At 53.2% G+C, this 23,795-nt stretch overlaps 2 protein-coding genes across 2 annotated transcripts in view; one reads left to right on the forward strand and one right to left on the reverse strand.

The window, feature by feature from the left end:
• Positions 1-7,890, reverse strand: part of AFMID (arylformamidase) — a 33,384-nt gene extending 25,494 nt beyond the window's left edge. Inside the window, exons 1-2 of the mRNA XM_007959842.1 lie at positions 7,831-7,890; positions 2,197-2,287 (exon numbers count right to left, since the gene is read on the reverse strand). Coding sequence (XP_007958033.1) covers positions 2,197-2,287; positions 7,831-7,890 — 151 coding nt within the window. The remainder of the gene's footprint in view (positions 1-2,196; positions 2,288-7,830) is intronic.
• Positions 7,891-8,588: 698 nt separating this feature from the next.
• On the forward strand, positions 8,589-22,803 carry TK1 (thymidine kinase 1). The gene is made up of 7 exons (XM_007959610.2): positions 8,589-8,654; positions 8,783-8,814; positions 9,643-9,753; positions 12,791-12,884; positions 22,139-22,228; positions 22,431-22,550; positions 22,630-22,803. Exons 1-7 carry the CDS (start codon positions 8,589-8,591, stop codon positions 22,801-22,803), a joined length of 687 nt encoding a protein of 228 aa, XP_007957801.1.
• Positions 22,804-23,795: the final 992 nt, after the last annotated feature.

The following is a 23,795-nucleotide window of genomic DNA, read 5'->3' on the forward strand; positions in this document are numbered from 1 at the left end:
CGAGGCAGTATCACTACGGAAGTAGATTGCCCCATCTTCCTTCCGAGGAGTGGCTGGTGGGTTTGAACCGCCAGCCTTCTGGTTACCAGTCAAGTACGCTACCAGAGCTCCTGCAGAGCTACTTTCCTTTATTGACTACTTAGTTGGTTTTTTTTTTTTTCAGTTTTTCCATAAGATTGATATTCTGATAATGAACACGTTTAGGCACGTGGATCCTACAGAATCACAGGATTTCAGTGGTAGAAACAGGATAAATTTCATTCTAAACACAGGGGGAGGTATAAGCAAACAGAGAGCCCTGGTAGCCTAACAGTTAAGGGCTCAGCTGCTAACCAAAACCGAAAGGTCGGTGGTGCGAACCCACTCAGCGGTTGCGCAGAAGAGAAGACCTGGTGATTGGTTTCCATAGATCACAGCCTGGGAAATCCTACGGGGCAGCTCTCCTCTGACCTACAGAGTCACGAGTCGGAATTGACCCGATGGCAAAGCACACACGCAGGGACAGCAAACCGTCCAGTTACTTGCTCTTTACGTCTAACCCCCTCTCCAAATGGGATCAGCTCTTCTGTGCCTCCAGACAACTCAGAGAGACAAAAGCAGGTTTCCCCAGGCCCATGCGTGTCTCACCACACACCCAAATATTTATTGATAGATGTATTTGGCACGAAGATGGGAGCAGCACTGACCTGGAAGAACCCAGGACACAGGGACGGGGAGGGTGGTGGAATGTGCCTGAACAAACCCCCAACAATCTGTTCTTCCTCCTGCGTTACTGCTGTGCAGTGAAGCCCCTGGAGGCTCACGTAGACGCCTTGGGAGTCCAGCTCTGTTCCATTTCCTGCACAGCACGCGCCATATGGATCCGTCAACATCTGACCGTCCCTCCTCAGACAGTGGCATCCTTGGTGCCTTCTTCCCTGGCCAGCGCAGATGCTTTACCCAGGGCTCGACAGCACAGCTTTAAAGAAACCCTAATTATAGCAACTCTAGAAAAATCCACCTAAATGTTCCTGGAGAACTGGACAAAGGGACAGGGGAGGCTGAGGGCATGAGGCGAGCCGGGGTGTGGGGTGATTAAGAGGCTCTTGTTGGTGCCTTAGAAGTACCCTGGCCAGTCCAAGTGACTTGTACACCATGAGATCCGCAGCCTATACAACTATGAGACCAGAAGAACTAGATGGTGCCCAGCTACCATTGTCAACCACTCAGAGGGGGATCTATGTAGGAGAGCCTGGATAGAGAGGGAGAACAATGTGGAACAAAACTCAAAATCATTTGGGGAAAAAAAAAAAGGGGACCAGGTTTGCTGGTCTGAAAGAGCCTGGTGGAACCACTGAGACTATGGCCCCTAGCTGCCCTTCAGGTCTGGAATTGAACCCACACCTGTGGCTTCCAGCCAAACAAACGACAGGCATATGAGTTGAACATTTACCTGGGGTAGATACACTCCTTGGAGAGAACAATCATGGGAGAAAGAGGGGCTGTGTAAGCACAGGGAGACAGCTCAGGGGGAAAGGGTGCATGGAGCGATAGACACAGGGAAGAGGTAACTATCGGGAGCAAGTGGGAGGGAGCTGCTGCATTGTGGGAAATTGCAGTTAATGTCATGAGACAAAGTGTATGTGAACTTCTGTATGGAAAGTGAATTTGCTCTGTCAATTTTCACCCAAATCACACACAAAAAAAGAAGTACCCTGGCCATCCCAAACTCTGGTTTTGAGAAGCTGAGAAGTACTATAAACAGACAATCATGGTATCATACTATGGGGACACGGGCTGTAATGGAAATTAACTACGACTTCAGGACTTACAGGTCCCCAATCCCTGATTTCTTCAAAGGAAAAAAAAAAAAAAAAAGCTTCCTTTCATAACTAGAAAAACAGCCCACTTTCAGCAGCTGAGACATGGCCTGTTGTTGTTGTTGTTGTTGTTATGTGCCGTCGAGTTGGACCCAACTCATAGCGACCCCCACTGGGTTTCCGAGGCAGTATCACTATGGAAGTAGATTGCCCAACCTTCCTTCCAGGGAGCGGCTGGTGGGTTTGAACCGCCAGCCTTCTGGTGAGCAGTCAAGTGCCTTAGGCACTGTGCCACCAGAGCTCCTACCAATGGTGCCTGGTGCTTAGGAAATGGCCCTCCCCCACCCCCAGCCTTCTGAACACCCCAAGTGGCCAGGGCAGGGGTGTCACATGGTACCCTGGGTTCCCGTCTGTGAGTAGGTCCTCAGGGCCTCCTCCGCTCCCAGCCGGACGACCCATCTACTAGGGCTGTACTGAATCTCCAGCTCCTGTGGGCAGACACAAGGGTCTATAAGGCACTGCTCCAGCACAGGGCACGTCCCTGTCCCCCTGACACGCCCGGACAGCTCCTCTCCCCCTTGGGAAGTCTCCTCCCAGCCCAGCGAGCCCCCTCCCACCCTTCCTGTGCTAATAAGGGGCGTCAGTTACAATTCCACATTCCCAGGTGGCACAAACAGTTAACTCACTGGGCTGCTAGCCAAGAGGTCAGAGGTTCGAGGCACCTCAGAAGATGTGCCTGGCAACCTACTTCTGAAAACCCAGGCATTAAAAAGCCTCCGGGACGCAGCTCTCCTCCGACCCACATGGGAGCACCACAAGCCGGAGTAGACTCCATGGCACCTGGTAACTGAACAGATGCAGCCCTGAGAGGCGCTCAGACCTAGCCACCGCCACTGCAGGGTCTAGAGGTGTCCCTGCGCCACCCATGCCTTAACCAGCGACAGCCTCAGGTAAAGGGGAGACGTCATTGTTAGGTGCCATTCAGTCAGCACCGACTCATAGTGACCCCATTCACAGCCGAACGAAACCCTGCCCGGTCCTGTGCCAGCCTCACAATCCTTGCTGGGCTGGAGCCCACCATCGCAGCCGCTGGTCAGCCCACCTCGCTGAGGGTCCGCCCCTTTTTTGCTGACCCTCCACTTTACCAAGCATGACACCCTTCTCCAGGGAATGGTCCCTTCTGACAACACGACCAAAGCAGGTGAAACGAAGTCTGGCCATTCTCGCTTCCAAAGGACGTTCCAGCTGCACTTCTCCCCCTACCCCCAATTACGGTGTCTATTAGGGAAGTAGAAGGAACAGGGTCAGGAACCCTGGGGAACAGTTCTTGGATCCGGACAACCTCCTAACAGCAGTGCCCCCAGGCACACCTCTCCTGCTGACTCCTGACCTCTAGGGCCCCACCTCTGCCCTGCAGGCAGGTGTCAGAAAGCTCTTCTAGCTTTTCCTATAGCTGCTAGAGGAGCTCTGGTGGCCTAGTGCCTAAGGCATCTGACTTCACAATCAGCCACTCGTGGAAGGAAGGCTGGGCAATCCACTTCCCTGTAATGACACTGCCTCCAAGGAGGGGTCGCTATGAGTCGAACTGACTCCACAGCAGTTGAGTTTGGTTTTTGGTTTAGAGGCACCTTGCTCCACCAGCAAGCCTCGGCCTGAAGCTGCTCAGCTCTAGCACCAAGTGACCAGAGGCTCCCTACCTGCCAGCAAGCGTCCTGTCCAAAGGGGAACACACCCAGCTCTCTCGCTCCCAGGGCAGGAAGCCCTCCTCACCACCCTCTGCTGGTCTCCCTCTTGCTACTGTTACTCACTCTCTCTCTCGCTGTCTCCAGGGTTACAACTCTATCTGTCTCCTGGATCGAGGAGGTACTCAGCAGAGGAATCTTGGGTCCAAAAGACATGCTCCACTCCTGGCTCTTCTTTCTTGGGGGTCATGAGGTCCCTCTTTCAGCCCTGGGATGGTTCACTTTAAGCCTAGCAGGATGGCAAAACTGACCAACACCCTCCTTAGGGTCCCATATACCTTATTGACAGTATCCCAGCTGCATTTCTTCCAGGACAGATTGGTTCGTTTTTCTGGCAGTCCTTGGTATTTTCACTATTATTTGCCAACACCACAATTAAAAGGCATCACCTCTTCTTTGGTCTTCCTTATAAATTGACCAGCAACTGAAAAGACAATTGCTTGGGTCAGGCGCACCTTAGTCTTCAAAGTGACATCTTTGCTTCTTCACTCTTTAAAAAGGTCTTTAGTAGCACATTTGCCCAGGGTAACACGTCTGATTCCCTGACTGCTGCTTCCATGGGTGTTGACTGTGGATCCAAGGAGAACGAAATCCCTGACGAGTTCAATCTTTTCTCCATTTATTGTGACGCTGTTTATTGGTCCAGTCTGAGAATTTTCCTTTTCTTCATGTTGAGGTGTAATCCACACTGCAGACTGTAGTCTTCAATCTTCATCAGGAAGTGCTTGAAGTCTTCTTCACTTCCAGCAAGCAAGGCTGTGTCATCTGCACATCACAGGTTGTTAATGAGTCTTCCCCCAACCCTGATGCCATCTTCTTCACGTAGCTCAGCTTCTAGGATTATTTGCTCAGTATGCAGACTGAATAAGTATGATGAAAGGATACAACCCTGTTGCATAGCCTTCCTGATTTTAAACCGTGCAATACAGCCTTGTTCTGTTTGAACAACAACCTCTTAGTCCCTGTTCAGGTTCCTCATGAGCACAATTAATTAAGTGTTCTGGAATTCCCATTCTTTATAATGTTATTCATAATCTGTTATGATCCACACAGCAAACGTCTTTGCATAGTCAATGGAACACAGGTAAACATCTTTGTGGCATTCTTTGCTTTCAGGCAAGATCCATTTGACATCAGCATTGATATCCTCTGTTCCATGTCCTCTTCTGAGTCCAGCTTGAAGTTCTGGAAGTTCCCTGTTAATACACTGCTGAAACAACTTTTGAATTATCTTCAGTAAAATTTTACTTATGCGATATTAATGATACTGTTCAATAACTTCCACATTCTGTGGGATGACCTTTCTTTGGAATGCGCACAAGTATGGATCTCTTCCAGGAGGTGGGCCAGGTAGCTGTCTTCCAAATCTCTTGGCGTAAACGAGTAAACGCCCCAGCGCTGCATCGCTTTGTTGAAACATCTCGTAAGTATTCTGTCAGTTCCTGGAGCCTTGTGATTTGCCTGTTGTCTTCAGTTCTTTCAGCTTGAGAAACGCTGGGCACATTCTTCCCTTTGGTTTTCTAACTCCAGGTCTTTGCACACTTCATTATAACACTTGACTTTGTCTTCTCAAGCGGCCCTCTGAAATCTCTGTTCAGCTCTTTTATTGGCTCAGTTCCTCCAGTTAACTACTCTCCAAGTACAGGTTTCAGAGGCTCTTCTGACATCCTCTCTGGACCTCTCTTCCTTCCCTGTCTTTTTCATGATCATTTGCTTTCTTCAGGGCTGATGTTCTTGATGTCATCCCACAACCTGTCTGGCTTTTGGTCACTGGTGTTCAGTGCACCAAATCGATCCTCCAGATGGTCTCTAAATTCAGGAGGGATATAACCAAGGTTGTATTTTGGCTCTGGTGGACTTCTTTTAACTTTCATCAGCTTTAACTTGAACTTGCCTATGAACAATTGATGGTCTGTTCCGCAATCAGCTCCTGGCCTTGTGTCGACTGAAGATATTGAGCTTCTCCATCCTCTCTTTCCACAGATGTAGCCACTCTGATTCCCGTGTATTGCATCTACCGAAGTCTACCTGTATTGCCACCATTTATGTTGTTGAGAAAAGGTACTTGCAATGAATAAGTCATCGGTGCTGCAAAATTATACCACGTGATCTCCAGTGTCATTTTTATCACCAAGGCTGTATTTTCCAACTACCGATGATTCTTGTTTCCAACTTTTGCATTCCAATCACCAGTAACAATCAATACATCTTGATTGCGTGTTTGGTCCATTTCAGACTGCAGACTTGGTAAAAGTCTTCAATTTCTTCATCTTTGGCTTTCAGGATGAAGAAAGGGGCGATGAGGTCCCGTCCATGTGTCCCAGTTAGTGGGATCCTCTGCACCACTGTCACAGCACCTAACACAGGCAGAGGCCAGAGAGCACGATGGCCACTGCCAAGGAGGGGGCGTGGCCTGGTCTTGGGTGAAAGGGTGTGACTGCGACTGAAGACTGGAGGAGGGGTACACCAAGGGGAGAGCACAGCGTGGCCACACCACAGGGATGAGCAGGGAGGATCAGAGGTGTTTGGAAACGCTGCCCAAGGTGAGGTTGGAGGCTGGAGGAGCTTGAATGCCAGGCTAAGACGTTCAGGCTTAACTGAGGAAATAACAAGTGATGAGCTTTTGAAGAAAGGGCTCAAAGGCATCCTAGTGGGCAATCTGAGGACAAGGTGGTGTCACAGAAAGCCCTGGGGCTCTGGAGTCAGGCGGTCATGTGCCATCCTAACCCCCCCCGGCTAGCTCTTTTGCCCTGGGTGAGTTATACACAGTCTCGGGGCTTCAGTTCCTTCATCTGTGTAATGAGCATATTAATAGCTGCCTCACAAGGTGAAAAGAGATCATTTGTGTAAATAAAGTCAAGGTAGCCACTCAAATCCGTGTGACCACTTCCTCCTGTTGAATGAGGTTCTTAGCCTGGGATCCGTGGATCTGTACAAATTTTACAGTAAATAGGGCTGGGACCCCTGGCAGTGCAAAGATTAAGCGTTTGGCTACTAACCAAAAGGTGGGGGGCTTGAACACACGGATGGCTCCATGGAAGCAAAAGCTCGGTGACCTGCTCCCGGCACAGAGAACCCCATGAAGCTGTCCTGTTTTGTCACATGGGGTTGCTGGGAGTCAAAACTGTCAGCGCTGGTGGCACAGTGCCTAAGGCATCTGACTGCTAACCAGAAGGTCGGCAGTTCAAACCCACCAGCCACTCCACAGAAGCAAGACCGGGCTATCTACTTCCATAAAGGTCGACCGCCTTGGAAACCCAAATGGGGTTGCTATGAGCTGGAATCGACTTGATGGCAGTGGGTTTTTGGTTTAACAACAACGAACGTGACTACCTCCCAGTGCGTGCAGCCACACCTGGCACACAGCAAGTACTTAGTGACGTCATCATCACCATCACAGCTATTATTCCACAGTGGTGCCAGGGGTTTCTGAGGCCCTTGATGTTGTATGTGACTGTGTGACAGAGAGCTTGACCGACTGTGGTCCTGGTTAGTATCCATAACTTACATCAGAGAACCACAGCCCAAAGGCAAAAGACTTAGGAAACTGTCATTGACTGGTACTCATAACCACTCCCAGGGACAGGTTATGCTGTGCAGAGCGCTTTGCCCACGTCGTTTCTAACCCTCAGTAAATACCAACCTCCCCCCATCCTCGGTAAGCACAGCCCCAGCACACGAATGTAGCAAGAATGAACTTTGGCCCTCGCCTTTGTGGGGCTAATGGACAGAGTAACATCCGCCTTCTCATCTTTAAAATCAGCTAACAGAAATTCGTCTGCAGGCAGAAGTAAAAGGGATGACGGTGCATTCTGTACCTGGCACCCAACAGGTGACCAACGGCGACCACAGGATAGGCCTGGGTGATCTCTAATTTATTAGAACCAGAGGATAGCTAGGAATGGCAGGTATGGCGCTTGCCCTGGGCGCCACGGGAGGAGGGCGCCACCGCGCAGTTTCTATTCGCCACTGCAGTTTCCATCCCCAGCTGTGAGAGATCAATCAGCAATTTAATATCGGCCATAGAAGCTATCTTCCATAGATTCGCCTTTGCTTATCCCCAAAAAGCCAAACCCATTGCCAATTCTGACTCACAAAGACCCTATGGGACAAAGGAGAGCTGCCCCACAGAGTTTCCAAGAAAGCAAAACGCCACATCTTTTTCCCGCAGGAAATGGTTAGCCCCCGAGCGCTAAACCACCGTACCTGGGACTCTTTGCTTAAAATTCCCATATATCTCTTAGTTGACCTTCTCAGGCCCTGCGCGGTCCTCCCTGCGATCTGCCTACCTCTTTAGACATCTTCTTCCAAGGAGCCTCTTCCCCAAGACCTGCACCCTGCACAGCCATCCCACCGAAGAGGCGATTGTCGCACGCACCGCCCTACAGACTTGGCGGGTGGGCGGGGCTAGCCGAGGCTCCGTCACCGAGCTCAGCGGAGCCACACCCACCGCGTTTCTGGGCGAGGCCGCGACCACACTGCCACACCCCCTCGTCGTAGCCCGGTTCACCCGGCTGACTTCGCGGCTCCGGGCCAAAACCCAAAAGCCAGCCCGTCGCAGTGGACTTATAGCGACCCTACAGGGCAGAATAGAATTGTCACCAGTTTCCAAGGCTGTAAGCTCAGGTGAAGCAGACTGCTACATCTTTCTCCTGCGGAGTGGCTAGTGGGTTCCAACCTCCTCTCGGTTGGCAGCTGAGCTCTTTAACCACTGCGCCACCAGGGCTCCTGGCTCCGGGCCATCCCATGCTGATCCCGCCTCCGTCCTGTCCCTTTTGTCGTTGTCCTGCCCCCGGGCCTGACTTGCTGGCTCCCGCAGATTAGGCGCCAATCCAGCCCTTGTGCGTTATCCGGGATTTCGCTCACGAGGGGGAGGGCTTCAGTCAAATTTCAGTCCTAGGACACACCGGGTGGTGATTGGCCGCTAAAAGCACCTCCCGAGCACTCTGATTGGCCGCGCGCCGGGTGGGCGGTGTGGAAACCTGCGGCGCGGGAACTTGCAGGCGCGGGCAGGGGTCAGTGTTCCCGTAACTTTCCCGGACGCGCCATGAGCTGCATAAACCTTCCCACCGTGCTGCCCGGTTCCCCCAGCAAGACCCGCGGCCAGATCCAGGTGCAGGCGCAGGCGCCGGGGCGGGCGGGGCCTGGGATGCGGGGTTCGGGTCCCACGGGCTCGAGGTTCCGTCAGTGCTCTGCTTCCGCGCGGACCGGTCTCCTAAGTGACCTCTCCTTCTCTCCTAGGTGATCCTCGGGCCCATGTTCTCCGGGAAAAGGTAGTGGCTTCGGGGCGCGGGGGTGGGCCGGGCGCCTTCCTCCCCAGGGACCCCACCCTCCTCCCTAGGGGCCCCTCCCTGGCTGCTGCCCCTTCGAGGTGAGTCCTCTAGAGCGTTCCCGGCCCAGGTCCCCTTCCCTCCCTGAGTCTTGTCCTGGAGGGAGCCCCTCCTCCCATCGTGTACGCGCCCCTTCCTGGAGCTGGTTCGGGCCCAGCTTCTCCCCAGGCAGTGCCCTCAGAGGAGGGGCTCCAGTCTTTTTCCAGTTGTGCCCCGTGGCATGCCCTGTACCCGCTGTGCCTCCTCCCCATAAGGGGTGCCGCCCTTCGTGTGGCACCCCACACTGAGGAGTCTGGGGTGCTTTCGGCCTCGCCCCCTGAAGAAATGCAACCACTTCTGGGCCTGAGAGGGTTTGGGGAACCCTCTGGGGGGCCCCCTGCCCCAGGAAGGCCCTTGGAGCCAACCCATCCTATGTAGCCCCGTGGGGTTGCCCCAGCCATCTGGGTGGGGCTTCTTGGCCCCAGAATCAAATTGCTTCCGAGAGTTGCAAGAAAGGCTTTGATGAAGTTAACTCTGTCTCTGGATGGAGACCACCCCACCTCCGCCTTCTCCACCATCTCCACAGGGTTGCTATAATTGGCCCTCCGGTTTGGTTTTTTGTTTTGGTTTCTGAGAACTGGGCTCTCTCCCTTCTTTCTCAGCGGCTTTTCCACACTCTCCCTGCTGTGTTTCCGCCCCTCCACCACCAGGGGGCGGCAGAAGGCCAGCCTGTGGAGATGGGGCCCAGGACCTAGGGGCTGTGTGGCCTCAACTTGCCTTTTGCCCTTGCAGCACGGAGCTCATGCGACGGGTCCGCCGCTTCCAGATCGCACAGTACAAGTGCCTGGTGATCAAGTATGCCAAGGACACCCGCTATGGCACTGGGCTCTCTACCCACGACCGGTCAGTCCTGCCCCCGCCTGCCCTGAGAGGGCCAGGGCAAATTCACCAGGCACAGGACAGGTGGCCAGAGCTCTGTCTGGGAGATGACCAGTCACTCCTGGCATTGCTCCGCTCGCGTCCACAAACTTTCCAGGCTGTCTGGAGAGCTGGCCTGGGACCCAAGAACCATGGTCCTCAGCGAGGGCGCTTTTGCTCCCTGGGGAACACTGGGTGACGGCTGGAGACATGTATGGTTGGCGCAGCTGGGGATGGGGATGCTACCAGTGGGTAGCGGCCAGGACGCTCCTCAGCCCCCTGTAATGCACAGGGAAGCCCCACAATGGAGAACTCAGTACCTGCTGGAGGCCCTGCATCGGCACAGAAGATGCAAACTGGTTCTGTCTGGCTGACACGCTGGTTTGGGCTTATTTTAGTTTGCTGGCCCTTAGCCAGCCCCCTGTCCACTGTGGCTTTCATGCTTCCCTGTTGTGTTTCTTTGCCTGGGTCAAACTTCCATCTCTGCCCCTTCGTTGGCAGATTCTGGCTCAGTGTTTCTGAGCCCGAGACACTCAGGGCCCTGGATGTGTCCACTCGAGCCCCCTGTGGCCCAGCTGAACTACATGCAGGGCCTTGGGCCACAGCCTGGGCAGAGAACCTGGCGTGTGGCGTTAAGGTCGGAGCCTATGGCTTCTGACTGCAGGAGGGTGGCAGAGTGGAGAGTGCTGGACTCCTGCTTCCTGGTGGTGCCGCCTGAGTTCGTTTCCTCCCCCCAAAACGCGCCAGCAGTGCCTGTGCCCAGGGTGGGTGTGAGCTCCCGGGAGACAGCATGGAGAGTGGCATTGTACAGTGCTCAGAAGTGCAGCGTCTGCAGTCAGTCAGGTCCGGGACTCCAACCAAGCTCTGCCACGTGGTGACGAGTCATCTTTACCTTGGGCTGGCGGCAGCCGGGGACGGGCTCGCGGCCACGAGTGAGCATCTGGCAGGGGCAGCACCCTGGCGCCAGGGTGGCCTGCTGCTGCTTGTCTCCTGTTTGGGGAAGACGGAATTACATGCATCCAGTCCTGTTGGAGGGAGCTCTGGTAGCATAGTGGCTAAGGCACTTGACTGCTAACCAGAAGGCTGGCGGTTCAAACCCACCAGCCACTCCTCGGAAGGAAGGTTGGGCAATCCTACTTCCGTAGTGATACTGCCTCGGAAACCCAAGGAGGGGTCGCTATGAGTCAGGGCTGACTCGACGGCACATAACAACAACAACAACAAGTCCTGTTGGATGTTCTTAGGACTACAGACAGCATAGACTAAGCAACTGTAAGACATTTTCTTTGTTCTAAACACAGCTACAAGGAGCACTGGTGGCACCATGATTGAGCACTTGATGCTTGGAAGCCACCAGCTGCTCTGCAGGAGAAAGATGACAGCCGTGGAAACTCTGTGGGCAGTTCCACTCTGTCCTCTAGGGGCGCTGTGGGTCAGAATGGACTCCACGGCAGTGGGTGTGGTTTGGGCTTTGCTTTGTGAAGATTGACAGCCTTGGAGACCCTGTGGGCAGTTCCACTCTGTCCTCTAGAGGCGCTGTGGGTCAGAATGGACTCCACGGCAGTGGGTGTGGTTTGGGCTTTGCTTCCATGTTGATTGACAGCCTTGGAAACCCTATGACACCGTTCCACTCTGTCCTCTAGGGACGCTGTGGGTCAGAATGTTATGTTATAGGCCACGTACAGCAATGCAGCTGTAAGCTGCTGAAAAGTGAGGAACCTACTGGCCAGCTCAAGAACCAGGATGCAAGACAGCAACCCTAGAAAACACAGAAGCTGTTTCATAAGGCCGAGAACACAAAGAACAGCACTGCCCTTCAAACCTGGCCTGGCTGTGCGGGTCAGGTGGAGCCCAGCACCTCCTGTTGTGGCACTGGGATGTTCCCACTGTGGTCCCAGGTGATCCATCTGCACACATGGCTCCCACACGTGCAAAGGGTTCTCCCAGCAGGACACGGGAGGCAGCAGTGTGACACAGGTCTGGGCCTGCGCCCTGACCAGACGAGTTTGCACCCGGGCTCTGCCTGTTCGGAGCCAGATTGATCTAGGCAGACTTTGAACTGTCCGCAGGCATGGAAAGGAGGGAATTCTAGGTTGCCGCACTGCGAGTCGGGTCCAGGGACCGTGCCTAGAGCCACGTGCTGACCTCCGTGGCCCTCTCCTGCACGTTATGGTCAGCTGCCATGAGCGCTTGGCTCATGATGACCCCACACACCACGACAAAACGCTGCCCATGACTGGCTGTGATCAGGTGGTTGTAATCCCTGGAGTTTTCGCTGGTTGATTTGTGGGAGGTCGCCAGGCCTTTGTTCCTCATCTTAGTCTGGAAGCTGCACTGAAACCTGTTTAGTGTCGTAGCAACACACCAGCCTCCACTGACAGACAGGTGGTGGGTCACATGAAGGGCACTGAGTGGCAATCAAACTGAGTCTCTGCCGGGCAGGCAAGGACTCTACCACTGAAGCACCACTGCTTCTCCTTCCGTCATTAATGAAACATATGTATATACTGTGACTGTCTTGATATAAGACACATAAGCCAACCTGAGTTATATATATGTTTTTTATTTTAAAGAAGTCAAAACCTTTTCACTGGTCCCTACAAATATCCTTGACCCCTGGGCACTGTGCGTGATGGAGACTTGCTTTTGCTCATTCCTCGTGGGTTCGTTTTTCTTCTGAAGTACATCCTTCAGTAGTTCTCGCAGCCAGGATGTACAGATGAGAGGCTCTGTAGTCTCTGGAGTTCTGCAGGCACCAGACAGGGTGGAGAAGAGCTTTGAGTCTCAGTTGAGATTTATATTGGGCATTGCTACTTCTAGTCCCAAGTGAAAGTGAGTATCTTTGTTAAATGTCTGGGCTTTGGAACAAGGACTTTTATTCTCACCAAATCCCTTTCCATGGCTCTGAGTTCTCAAAGCTCTGCTGGGCAAATGTTGCAGGTTGAACGGTGGTCAAGATGCACCCTGGTTTTCTGGCTTCTATCTCCCAGGCTTTGCTCATGCTCTGCCTTTCCCTCCTCAGGAACACCATGGAAGCGCTGCCAGCCTGCCTGCTCCGAGATGTGGCCCAGGAGGCGCTGGGCGTGGCCGTCATAGGCATTGACGAAGGGCAGTTTGTAAGTTGGCTTATCCTAGAGGTCCTCTGTCCCTCTTTTTCCTGCTGCCTTGGACATCAGCAGTTCTATTTCTATCTGAATAGTTACCCTTACACTTTTACACTTAAAGGAAACAAGGTAAGTTAACATCCTTAAACACGTGGTGTTTGAACGCTGCTTCCTAGTTGCTATGTTATTATTGTCTGGGATTTGTTTTAGTTTTTAAAAAATATGTGATGTTTATTTGATAATGACCAACACTGGAGCATAGGTGGTGTTGTGTTATGTTTGCTCCTTGCTGCTGTTGCTCGTTCCTTCCTGTTGAAGTACATCCTTTAGCGGTTCCTGCAACCAGGATGTGCAGTGAGCAGCTCTCCTAGTCTTTGCCTGGAAACGTCTTTATTTTGCCTTCTAGCTGAAGCTGGGTAGCAGGTGTAGGTTGACCGCCACTTTTCCTTGCTGCACCAGTGCTCATCATTGTTAACAAGGACACTGTTATCAGTCTAACTGTTTCTTTCCTGGACGGGTCAGCTGCCTATTCTCTCTCAGAACAAAAAAGAAAAATTCATTTTTATTCTGTGTTGTATTTGGTGTGCCTTGAATCGCTCAAGCCATGGTCTTTTCGGTTGCATCACGTGCACGTGACAGCTGGACGGTGACAAAGGAAGAACGAGGCATTTGAATTGTGCTGGCGAGGAGCACTGTGTATACCTCAAGGAGCACCGCGTACACCTCAAGGAGCACCACGTACACCTCAAGGAGCACCGCGTACACCGCAAGGAGCACAGCGTACACCTCAAGGAGCACCGCGTACACCGCAAGGAGCACCGCGTACACCGCAAGGAGCACCGCGTACACCGCAAGGAGCACTGCGTACACCGCAAGGAACACTGCGTATACCGGGTGTTGCCAGAACAGACACATCTGTCCTGGGGAAAGTAGCCAGGACGCTTCTTTGAAGCGAGGATGGCGACATTTCCTTTTGCTTAATTTGGACACATCACAAGGAAAAACCAGTCGCTAGGAAAAGAGGCCACGTTTGGTAGAAGAGTCAACAAAAATGAGGGGACGAAACTCTGTGTAAGACGACTGATGCAGCGGCCGCAGCGATGCTCCAGACATGCCAGGGACTGCAGAGACGGCCCAGGACCCCGCGGCACTTCCTTCTGTTAGACGTTAAAGGAGCCTGGTACTGCAGCAGGTAAGCACTCAGCTACTAACCCGAAGGCTGGTGGTTTGAACCACCCAGCAGCTCAGTAGAACGACCTAGTGAGCTGCTCCTGTGAAGATTACAGCCGCAGAAACCCCACGGGGCGGTTCTCCTTTGTCACATAAGGTCACCCTACATTGGATCCAACTCGATGACAATTAACAATGACTTTGGATGACGTCACATCACATCACTGACAGCATCCGCAGAGACCTGTTTCCAAACAAGGTCATGTTCACCAGGAGTTAGGACTTCAATGTAAATTTCCCAGGACATAGTTCAGTCCGTAACACATGCCCACGTCCACTGTTGGAGCCCAGAAAGCAAGCAGGGGCCCCCAGCTGCTTGTTTGGTCTTGCACCCCACTCTGGAAAAGCAAGAGGGGTTTTGTGTGATGGTAGGTGAGTGGCTCCCAGTCCTTGCCCACCCTCCTCCTGGGCCCCAGCACAGTCAGGCAGTGTGTGCAGTGGTGTCCTACGGGGGTATTACAGCTCCAGTCCTCCTTAGTCCTGGCTTTCTGGCCCTGTTGTTCTCACCTAAACCAAAGCCAAGCCAAGTCATTGCCATCCAGTCAGTTCTGCCTCATAGCGACCCTACAGGAAGAGTTTCCTAGGCTGTAAACCTACAGGTGCCAACTGCCTCATCTTTCTCCCGCAAAGCAGCTGATAGGTTTGAACTGCTGACCTTTTGGTTGGCAGCTGAGCACTTAAGCACGGAGCCGCCAGGGCTCATTGTTACCTGCTGTCCTATGTAAGTCGCAGCCCTGAGCTGCGTTCCCAGGTGAGGCAGACAGGCTCCTCCCCTGCTGGGGTGTTTCCCCTGCAGACATGGCCTCCCAGCTCCCACTGTGTTCTGGGCTGTAGGCCCTGTAGCTGTCACCACCGTGGCTGCCGACCCACATGGGTGGGTCCAGCCCATTTCTGATCCAGAGACAGTGGCCACACAATATTTTCTTTTGAACACAACTGGGTGATACAAGTGCTCGTGCTTGACAGCAGACCTCAAGGTAGGCAGTTCTAACCAGCCCGGCAGTGCTGCAGAGCAAAGACCTGGCCATATGCTTCTGTGAAGACTACAGCCAACAACCCCATGGAGACGCTCCACCGTGTGACACACAGGGTCGCCATGAGTCTGAATGCACTGCACGGCGGTGGGTTTGGTTTGGTGTCCTAACTCGCTCTCGCACACCTCACTGACACACACGGGTGGTTGGTTGTATTTCCTTTTGTTGCTTTAGGCCAGAGACGCTTCTGGGCAAGGTGAGCTTGGGGTAGAACGTGTCATGCTATTCTTTCCTTTTTCTTCCAAACTGTGGTCTTGGGATGTGTGGGTACTGGGTCAGCCTTTGAGGGCTGGCCCTCAGAACCAGGAAGCTTGAACTGCCTTGGGACCTCACACCATGATGTGTTGGGCGCTGCTCTCCTGGCCTGGGCTGAGCAGATTACCTTCAGCCAGGCACCTTTCTGCTCTTGTCCTGGCTCCTCCAAAGTCCTGGTCTCACTTCCCGGAGAGACTGGTTTGTCTGTTTCCTCCCTGATGAGCAAGTCAAACATTAGTTCCTTCCATAGCATTTACGATCCCCACTGTGTTTTAAACATAAGTCACCATTCTTACACTCTGTCCTAGCTTCTGACGGCTGCTGTACCCGCCGGGAGGTTCAGGGTTTGCCCTGATCAGTGTCTTCAGCCTTATCGTTAGGGAGGGCGGACTCCAGCAAGGTTAAGGCCTTAACAGAGAAGCAGCCTCCCTGGGATTGGCCAAGAAGCGGGTGTCCAGTGGCCTGTGGTTTGCACCGTGTCTGGGCTTCGTGATCTCTTTTCCTGGATCCATCACAGCCTCCGAGTGGCAGGTGTTGCTGTTCTGTGAGATGGGTCACGTTCAGCAGAACCACAAGGCCCAGCTGAGTGGCCGGCTCCCAGCCTCCGGGGCTGCGCATGTCCTCACCGCCCAGGAGAACAAATACAGGAAGTACTCGGCCTATTACATATGCCCTTCCAGTCCTCGCGCGTGTGTTTTCATGCAACGGGCCTGTGTCGCATGCTGGGGCTACTCTTCGTGCAGCAAGCACCCACTCTTGTCAGCACTGTGTAATGGCTACACAGTATTTTCATTTGTGAGGCTACTGTCTTACTCGAGCGAGTAGTGGGTGACACTGATGAGGCTCTGGTGGCTCGGTGGGAGAACCTGTGCCTTCCACACAGGAGGCCCAGGTTCAGTTCCCGCCAGTGCGTCTCGTGGAGCCACCACCCGTCTGTCCGTCTGTGGAGGCTTGTGTGTTGCTATGGTGCTGAACAGGTTTCGGTGGATCTTCCAGACTGAGATGGACTAGGACGACAGGCCTGGCTATCAGCCAGTTGAAAATCCTCATAGCAAGGTGCAGCCGCCATCCAGAGCACAGAGAGTGAAGAAAATCAAAGATGCATGGAAGCAGTTAGTCCACCAGGCTAGTGGACCACACGAACCACAGCCTTCACGACCCTGAGACGAGAAGAACTAGATGGTGCCCGGCTACCACAATGGTGCCGTCTTGAGGCACAACAGAAGGTCTTGCGTAGTTGTCGTTAGGTGCGGTCAGGTCAGTTTCTCCGCACAGTGACCCCCCGTCCCACAGAACGAAACCCCGCCTGGTCCCGCGGCCTCACAATCCTCGCAGTGCGCGAGCCCATGCTGCAGCCGCTGTCCGTCTCACTAAGGATCTCCCCCTTTTTCTCGGAACTTCCACCACCCACAATATCCTCCAGGGACTGGTTCCTCGTGACAGCATGAGCAAAGGACGAGAGACGAAGTCTGCTAGTCTCACTTCTAAGGAGCGTACCCGCTGTGCTTCTTCCAAGACACATGTGCTCCTTCTACTGGTGGTTCGTGGCATAGTCGCTCTTCTTTGCGGCACCACTGCTCAGAGGCAGCTGTTCCTCAGTCCTCCTTGCTCACTGTCCAGCTCTCACATGCCTATGAGGCGACTGAAAAGACCGGGGCTTGGGTCAAGCACACCGTAGTCTTCAAAGTGACATCCTTGCTCTTTAACATTTTAAAGGAGTCTTTTGCGGTGCATTTACTCAATGCAATAGGTCGTTCGATTTCTTGACTGCTGCTTCCATGATGTTGGTTGTGAATCCAAGCAGAATGAAATCTCTGACAGCTTCAGACTTCCCTCCATTTATCAGGATGGTGCTCACTGGTCCAGCTGTGAGGATTTTTTTGTTTTCTTTATGTTGAGGTGTCCTAGATAGACTAGGAGAAACATGTAGAACAAAACTCAATCGAAAAAGCCTGGCCTTCCTGGTTTGATAGCCTGGTGGGATCTCTGAGGCTACGGCCCTCAGTTATCCAAGCCTGGATCTGAACTTACCCACGTGTCCCAACCCCCAGCCAAGTATTAGGCAGGCCTGTAAGGCGAACAGTAATACCAGGGAGGTACGAACTCCTTAGAACACTCAACCATATGACACGCTGGGGAACCTTCACCCAGGAGAAAGTTCAGAAGGAAGGAAGGAAAGGATAGGAAGGACATGGAAACGGGAAATAGAGGGAGGAAGAGGAAAGAGTGCTGTCACATTGGGGGGACTGCAGTCAATGTGACAAAACAAAACCTGGATGACTGGCTGAATGGAAAACTAATTTGCACTGTGAACTTTCACCCAGATCACAAATAAAATCTTGCTTAAAAAAGCCCCTATGGAGCTGAATGGAAAACCTGTGTAACTCCGTGACTGGCTGTGTAAGAGTTAGCACAAAGCGGATTTCCACATTCTGTTGGATCACCTTTTTTGGGAAGAGATCTCTGGATCTCTTCCAGTTGATTGGCTGGGTAGCTGTCTTCCAAATTTCTTGGCATGGACGAGTGAGCACTTCCAGCATCCATCGTATGTTAGAACATCTCAGGTGGTATTCCTGGAGCCTTGGTTCCGCCAACACCTTCAGCACAGGCTGGTCTTTCCCTTCAGTACCACAAGTTCTTGGTCATATGCTACTTCCTGTCCTGAAATGCTACTTCCTGTCCCGAAATGACAACGTTGACCAATTCTTTCTGGCACAGTGACTGTATTCGTTCAATCTTCTTTTGTTGTTCCCCATGTCATTCAGTATTTTGCCTATAGAATCCTGCAGTATTGCAACTCAAGGTTTGAATTTTTTCTTCAGTTCTTTCATCTTGACAGATGCCAAGCATGTTCTTCCCTTTTGGTTTTCTCACTCCAGGTCTTTGCATATTTCATTACAATACTTTGTCTTCTTAAGCTGCCTTTTGCAGTCTTCTGTTCAGTTCTTTTTCTTCATCATTTCTTCCATTTGCTTTAGCTACTACTCTCTATTCAAGAGCAAGTTTCAGAGTCTCTTCTGACATCCATTTGGGTCTTTTCTTTCTTTCCTACCTTTTTAATGACACTCTGCTCTCTTCATGGATGATGTCCTTGATGTCATCCCACAGGCAGTTCATCAAGTCTAGTCTTGAAATGTTCTCTAAATTCAGGTGGGATATACTCAAGGTTGCACTTTGATTCTTGTCGACCTGTTTTAATTTTCTTTCAACTTGAACTTGTATGTGAGTAATTGATGGTCTCTCGCTCAGTTGGCCACTGGCCCTGTTCTGACTCATGATATTGAGCTTCTCCGTTGTCTCTTTCCACAGATGTAGTCAGTTTGATTCCTGTGTATTACAGACTGTGAGGTCCACATGGATAGCACTGTTTATGTTGCTGAAAAAAGGTATTTGCCATGAATAAGTCTTGCAAAATTCTGTCATGTGATCTCCAGCATTTTTTCTATCACCAAGGCCCTATTTTCCTGGAAAAAGTGTGGCCGGAATGCTCCTTGGAAATGAGAAGGGCCAGACTTCGTCTCCCCTACTTGGTCATGTTGTCAGAAGGGACCATTTGCTGGAAGATACCATGCTTGGTAAAGGGGAGGGTCAACGAAGGAGGGGAAGGCCCTCAACGAGATGGATTGACACGGTAGCTGCAGTGATGGGCTCAGGTAGAGCAAGGATTGTGAGGCTGGCACATGACCGGGCAGTGTTTTGTTCTGTTGTACACGGGGTCATTATGAGTCAGAGCTGACTCAATGGCACCTAACAACAACAATCCTTTATTTCCACCCCATGCATTCCAACCACCAGTGATCATCGATGCATCTTGATTGTAGGTTTGACCAACTCCAGACTCTGCAGAGACTGGTAAGACTCCTCTTCACCTCTGGCTCGTGATTGGTTTGTAAATATGAGTAACAGTCATATTGACTGGTCTTCCTTATAGGTGTGTGGATGTGTTTCTCTCATTGACAGCATTGTATTTTAGGACAGATCTTCATATGTGCTATTTATTTACTTATTTTTGTTGTGATCTGGGTGAAAGTTTATGGAGTGAGTTGGTTTTCCCTTCAGCATCTCATGCCCATTTGGTTCTGTGACATTTATTGCAGTCCCCACAGCGTAGCAGCTCTCTTCCCACTTTCTCCCTTCATCCTTCCTGTCCCTTCCTGCCTCTGAGCTTTGTCCCTGGGCCATTGCTGTGCTTTGGATCTCATATGGTTGATTGTCCTAATGAGTCCATACGGTCCTGGTATTATTGTTCATCTTACAGGTCTTTTGTTTGGCTGAAAGTTGAAAACAAGGGTCTTCAGTTCCCAGCTAGTAGGGTGTCTAAGAGCCACGGTCTCAGTTTCATGCACCAGTTTTCATGAATGTTCTTTTTGGCAATGAAGGTGATGTTGTCCTCTCCAATTGGTCATTCCCAGCATGGCAGACAGTACGATTGATTCAAAATGGCCAAGACCAGTCCATTTCAGCTCACGAAATCAATCTGCAATTGTTCCATTTCAGATAACTCCAGTTTTCCTGGCTTTATACTTCAGACATTCCGCATTCCCATTATCAATGGATGCTTGCAGCTGTTTCTTCTCATTTTGAGTCATGCCACATCAGCAAATGAAAATCCCAAAAGCTTTACTCCATCCGTGTCATTAAGGTCAACTCTAGTTGGTGGAGGCAGCCCTTCGGTTGTACCTTGAGTGCCTTCCAACCAGAGAGACTCATCTTCTGACGCTCTAGCAGGCAGTTTTTCACTGCTGTTCATAAAGCTTTCACAGGCCGCATTGTTCAGAATTAGATTGCCAGGTCTTTCTGCCTAGTCTGTCTTGGCTGGAAGCTCTGCTGAAACTTGTCCACCACGGGGGACCCTGCTGGTGTGTGACATGGTCGTGGTACAGCGGCCAGCATCACAGCCACACAGGCCACCCCAGTGCAATAAGCTGAGAACGGTGGTGGACGATGCGGTCATTGGGCATTCTGACGTGATCGGGCACCGCCCTCTTTTCCTGCCAGGGCCCTGATGCTGAGGGCGGGGTGGTACTTGCAGTCTGAACAAGGCAGAGGAGTGGTGATGACTACATGCCTCAGCCTGGGGTTAGTGAAGGGCTGTCGTGCACCGGGAGGTAGTTGAGGCCCCTCCTAGACTCTAAAGATCCTGACCTAGGATGATCTGTGTCTGACTTCTGCTTCAGTGTGGAGGGTCAAAACCCAAACCAAACTCAGTGCCCTCAAGTCGGACCCGACTCATAGTGACTCCTCCCTTGGGTTTCCGAAGCAGTGTCTCCACGGAAGTAGATCGCCTAGTCTTCCTTCTGAGGAGTGGCTGGTGGGTTTGAACCATCAGCTCTCTGGTTAGCAGTCAAGGCCCTTAGGCACTACGCCACCAGGGCTCCCACGGAGGGTCAAGGAGCTGTGGTTCTCAGCAGGGGGTGATTCTGCCCCCCGCCCGGAGAGGACATTAGGCATGTCGGGAGACGTTTTCCAGTTGTCCCGACTGGGGAGGGAGGCGCTGCTGGGGTCCAGAGGCCAGGGGTGCTGCTACACTGTAGAACAGCCCCGCCCTCACAAAGAGTGAGCTGGGCTCCATGTCCGTGTGCCGGGTGGAGAAGTCCGGGCAGGAGGCTCACTGGCTGGGAGCTGTGTTTCTGGGGCACGTGAAGATGCTGTGGAGGTCAAGAGGGGAGTGTGTGTGGGTGGGAAGTGACCCCACGGACAGGATCCCCTCCAAAACCCTGCTCCTGGGCAGAGGGTTGGGCAGGCATGTGGCCAGTGGCTTGGGCCCCACCAGATCCGCAGGGAGCGACTGTGGCATCTGTTGAGTCAAGAGGCCCCCAGAACATCCTACTTGAGTCTCTCCTGGTCTCGGGCCCCTTGCACAGGGGCCTGATGTGTGTATCGGTGACCTCGTACTTCAGTCACAGGCCAAGGAAGGTTTGAGTGTCTTGGCGAGAGACCCCTCCCCAAAGACAAATACATCCCTCTTTGCAGCTCACTTGCAGGAGAAACAGGTGGATAACAACAGTGGGCTTACGGTGATGAGATTGGCTGGGAAAATTCACCCAAGGATTTGCTCAAGTAGCAGGCTCTCCCTGAGCCACTTGAAAATGAAATTTGATGTGTGAGTTGTGACCTTTCCAGCAGGCCTATATTTAGAAGCACATGTCTGTCCTGTGTGTGAGGGGCGGGGGAGCCAGCCGCATACCCAGGCGAACCTATGAGAGCCGGGATGCGCCGGAACCGCCTCATTTTACGGGTCGTGTGACTGAAGATGCAGTCCGCCCTTTTCCTATCACTTTCCATTAGTAAAAGCACGTGTGTTTTCCTTCTCCGGCAGTTTTCCACCTTACGCAGGCTCTGGCTCTCGCAGGTTTTACTGTGAAATAAATTATCTGAGTGCCTCGATCCTTAAGCAACACCTAGGGCCAGCCTTGCCACTTCCTCAGTTTGGAAATGTTACTTCTTTGCCAAATTCGCACGTCTACAAGGCGCAGGAGTGGCGTTCAAGCCCTAGCTGGAGGCCAGCTACACGGCCTGCTAGGTGTCCTGGGTACTGGGCCACGGAACCAGCAGGTCTGCTTGGACGGCTGTGCAACAGGGACTGTACGCCGTGGCTGACAGTGGGGAGCAGGGGCAAGCTGGCCTCTGGGTAGGAGGGCTAGAGCTGACCCAAGTGGCTGGAGTTGGCAGGTCTGGCAGGGTCTTCCCGGCCCAGAAAGCTTCTGCCGGATGGATGCTGAGTCCTCCCCCTGCCCTCCTTCCCAGTTCCCCGACATTGTGGAGTTCAGCGAGGCCATGGCCAACGCTGGCAAGACTGTGATAGTGGCTGCCCTGGATGGAACCTTCCAGAGGAAGGTAAGTCGTGTCATCCTAGTTTTGGGATGGGATCCCAGGGCGAGGAGGGGACCTGGACCAGCCACATCAGCCCCCTGTCTGCCCAGGAGCAAGTCCAGACGAAGGCCGTTCCTAGTCAGGTGCTTAGAATTGGGCTCGAGTGCTTAGGACTCAGAGTTTAGAAGAAAAGGCCACCTGGTGAGACGGGCATCCCCCCCTGCAGCCTTTCGGGAGCATCTTGAACCTGGTGCCGCTGGCCGAGAGCGTGGTGAAGCTGACCGCGGTGTGCATGGAGTGCTTCCGCGAGGCCGCCTACACCAAGAGGCTGGGCACGGAGAAAGAGGTACTCCCTCGGCCGGCTCCCCGGGGGCGGGGCGCGGGCGGGCCCGCCCCTCACGCCCCGCCCCCGCGTCTGTGACCAGGTGGAGGTGATCGGCGGAGCAGACAAGTACCACTCGGTGTGCCGCCTCTGCTACTTCAAGAAGGGGCTGGACAACAAGGAGAACTGCCCGGTGCTGGGGAGGCCCGGGGAGGCGGCGGGGGTCCGGAAGCTCTTCGCCCCCCAGCAGGTCCTGCAGTGCAGCCCCGCCCACTGAGGAGGGGCCCCGCCCACCACCGCCGCTCCGTTCCTCTGCTGCCCCCTAGCGGTGCCCACCCTGCACACTGCAAGGCCTTTCCCACGAGGAGGTCCTGGAGCCGGCGGAGGCTTCGCGGGCTTGTGGCACTTTGTGCGCTCGCAGTGTCCTGGCTGGGCGTGGACGCGTCACAGCGCCCCTCTGCGCTCGCCACTGAGCCCTTAGTTCTCTGCTGGCTGCCGGCCAACTGGCCCTGCTCGGGGACTCCTCGGGTGACGTCAGTGCCCCGGCCTCTTCCCCCCTCCTGGCTTTGGCTGTTGACTAATGCCCTTGCCGGCGAGTCGGAGCCCTGGCACCTCCGGCCGGGGCGCTGGCCAAGGGCAGCTTTCTTGCCTCCCTCTCGGGGAACGGCCCTTCACACGGGTGGCAGGAGCGCGCTGGGGCTCAGACCCGGGCGCCTCGCTGGTACAGGGGCCAAGGTTCTTCTGTTGCGTTTGTGAAATTAATAACTAATGTTAAAGGGAACCGTCCAACATGAGTAGTGCTTTTGCCTCCCAACCTCCGTGCTACTAAGAGGGAGTCTGGAGTTCCCCGGGTCTGACTGCAGATGACCGCAGCATGATCTGGGGGCGGGTTTCTCTCCCAGCCCTCTAATGCTTTACTGAGAAATCAACGGGAAGTGGATCCTAAAAGAGGAACCACTTGCCTGTCTGCCTCGGCAGACAAAATGGGTGGCCGGCAGCATCGGGCCCAGCTTGGAAAGATGAGACCTGCAGTGGGTGCTGCCAGCCGGCTGGGAGGTCAGGTTTTGTTTGTCAAACACTTGGCAGTTGGGAGCCAAGAGGGCACAGCTGAGCCAAGGGGTGGGGGCGGGGCCCTGTGCCCAGTGCAGTGGCGTCGTCCCCAGCCCCTCCCCCTCCCCTTGGCCATATTCCAGGTTGCTAGTCATTTATCTGAGTTCCAGACTTGGGGACCTTCTGGAAGTCGGGGGTCTGCCGTCTGGGGGAGACTAC

Source organism: Orycteropus afer, unplaced genomic scaffold (assembly GCF_000298275.1).
Source record: "Orycteropus afer afer isolate SDZICR_OR568_19922 unplaced genomic scaffold, OryAfe1.0 scaffold00018, whole genome shotgun sequence".
Classification (NCBI taxonomy): domain Eukaryota; kingdom Metazoa; phylum Chordata; class Mammalia; order Tubulidentata; family Orycteropodidae; genus Orycteropus; species Orycteropus afer.

Coding starts and splice junctions, on each gene's coding strand:
- TK1 (XM_007959610.2), top strand. CDS start 8,589: ATGAGCTGCATAAACCTTCCCACCGTGCTGCCCGGTTCCCCCAGCAAG. Junction 8,655..8,782: donor AGACCCGCGGCCAGATCCAG/GTGCAGGCGCAG, acceptor CTTCTCTCCTAG/GTGATCCTCGGGCCCATGTT. Junction 22,551..22,629: donor GGCTGGGCACGGAGAAAGAG/GTACTCCCTCGG, acceptor GTCTGTGACCAG/GTGGAGGTGATCGGCGGAGC.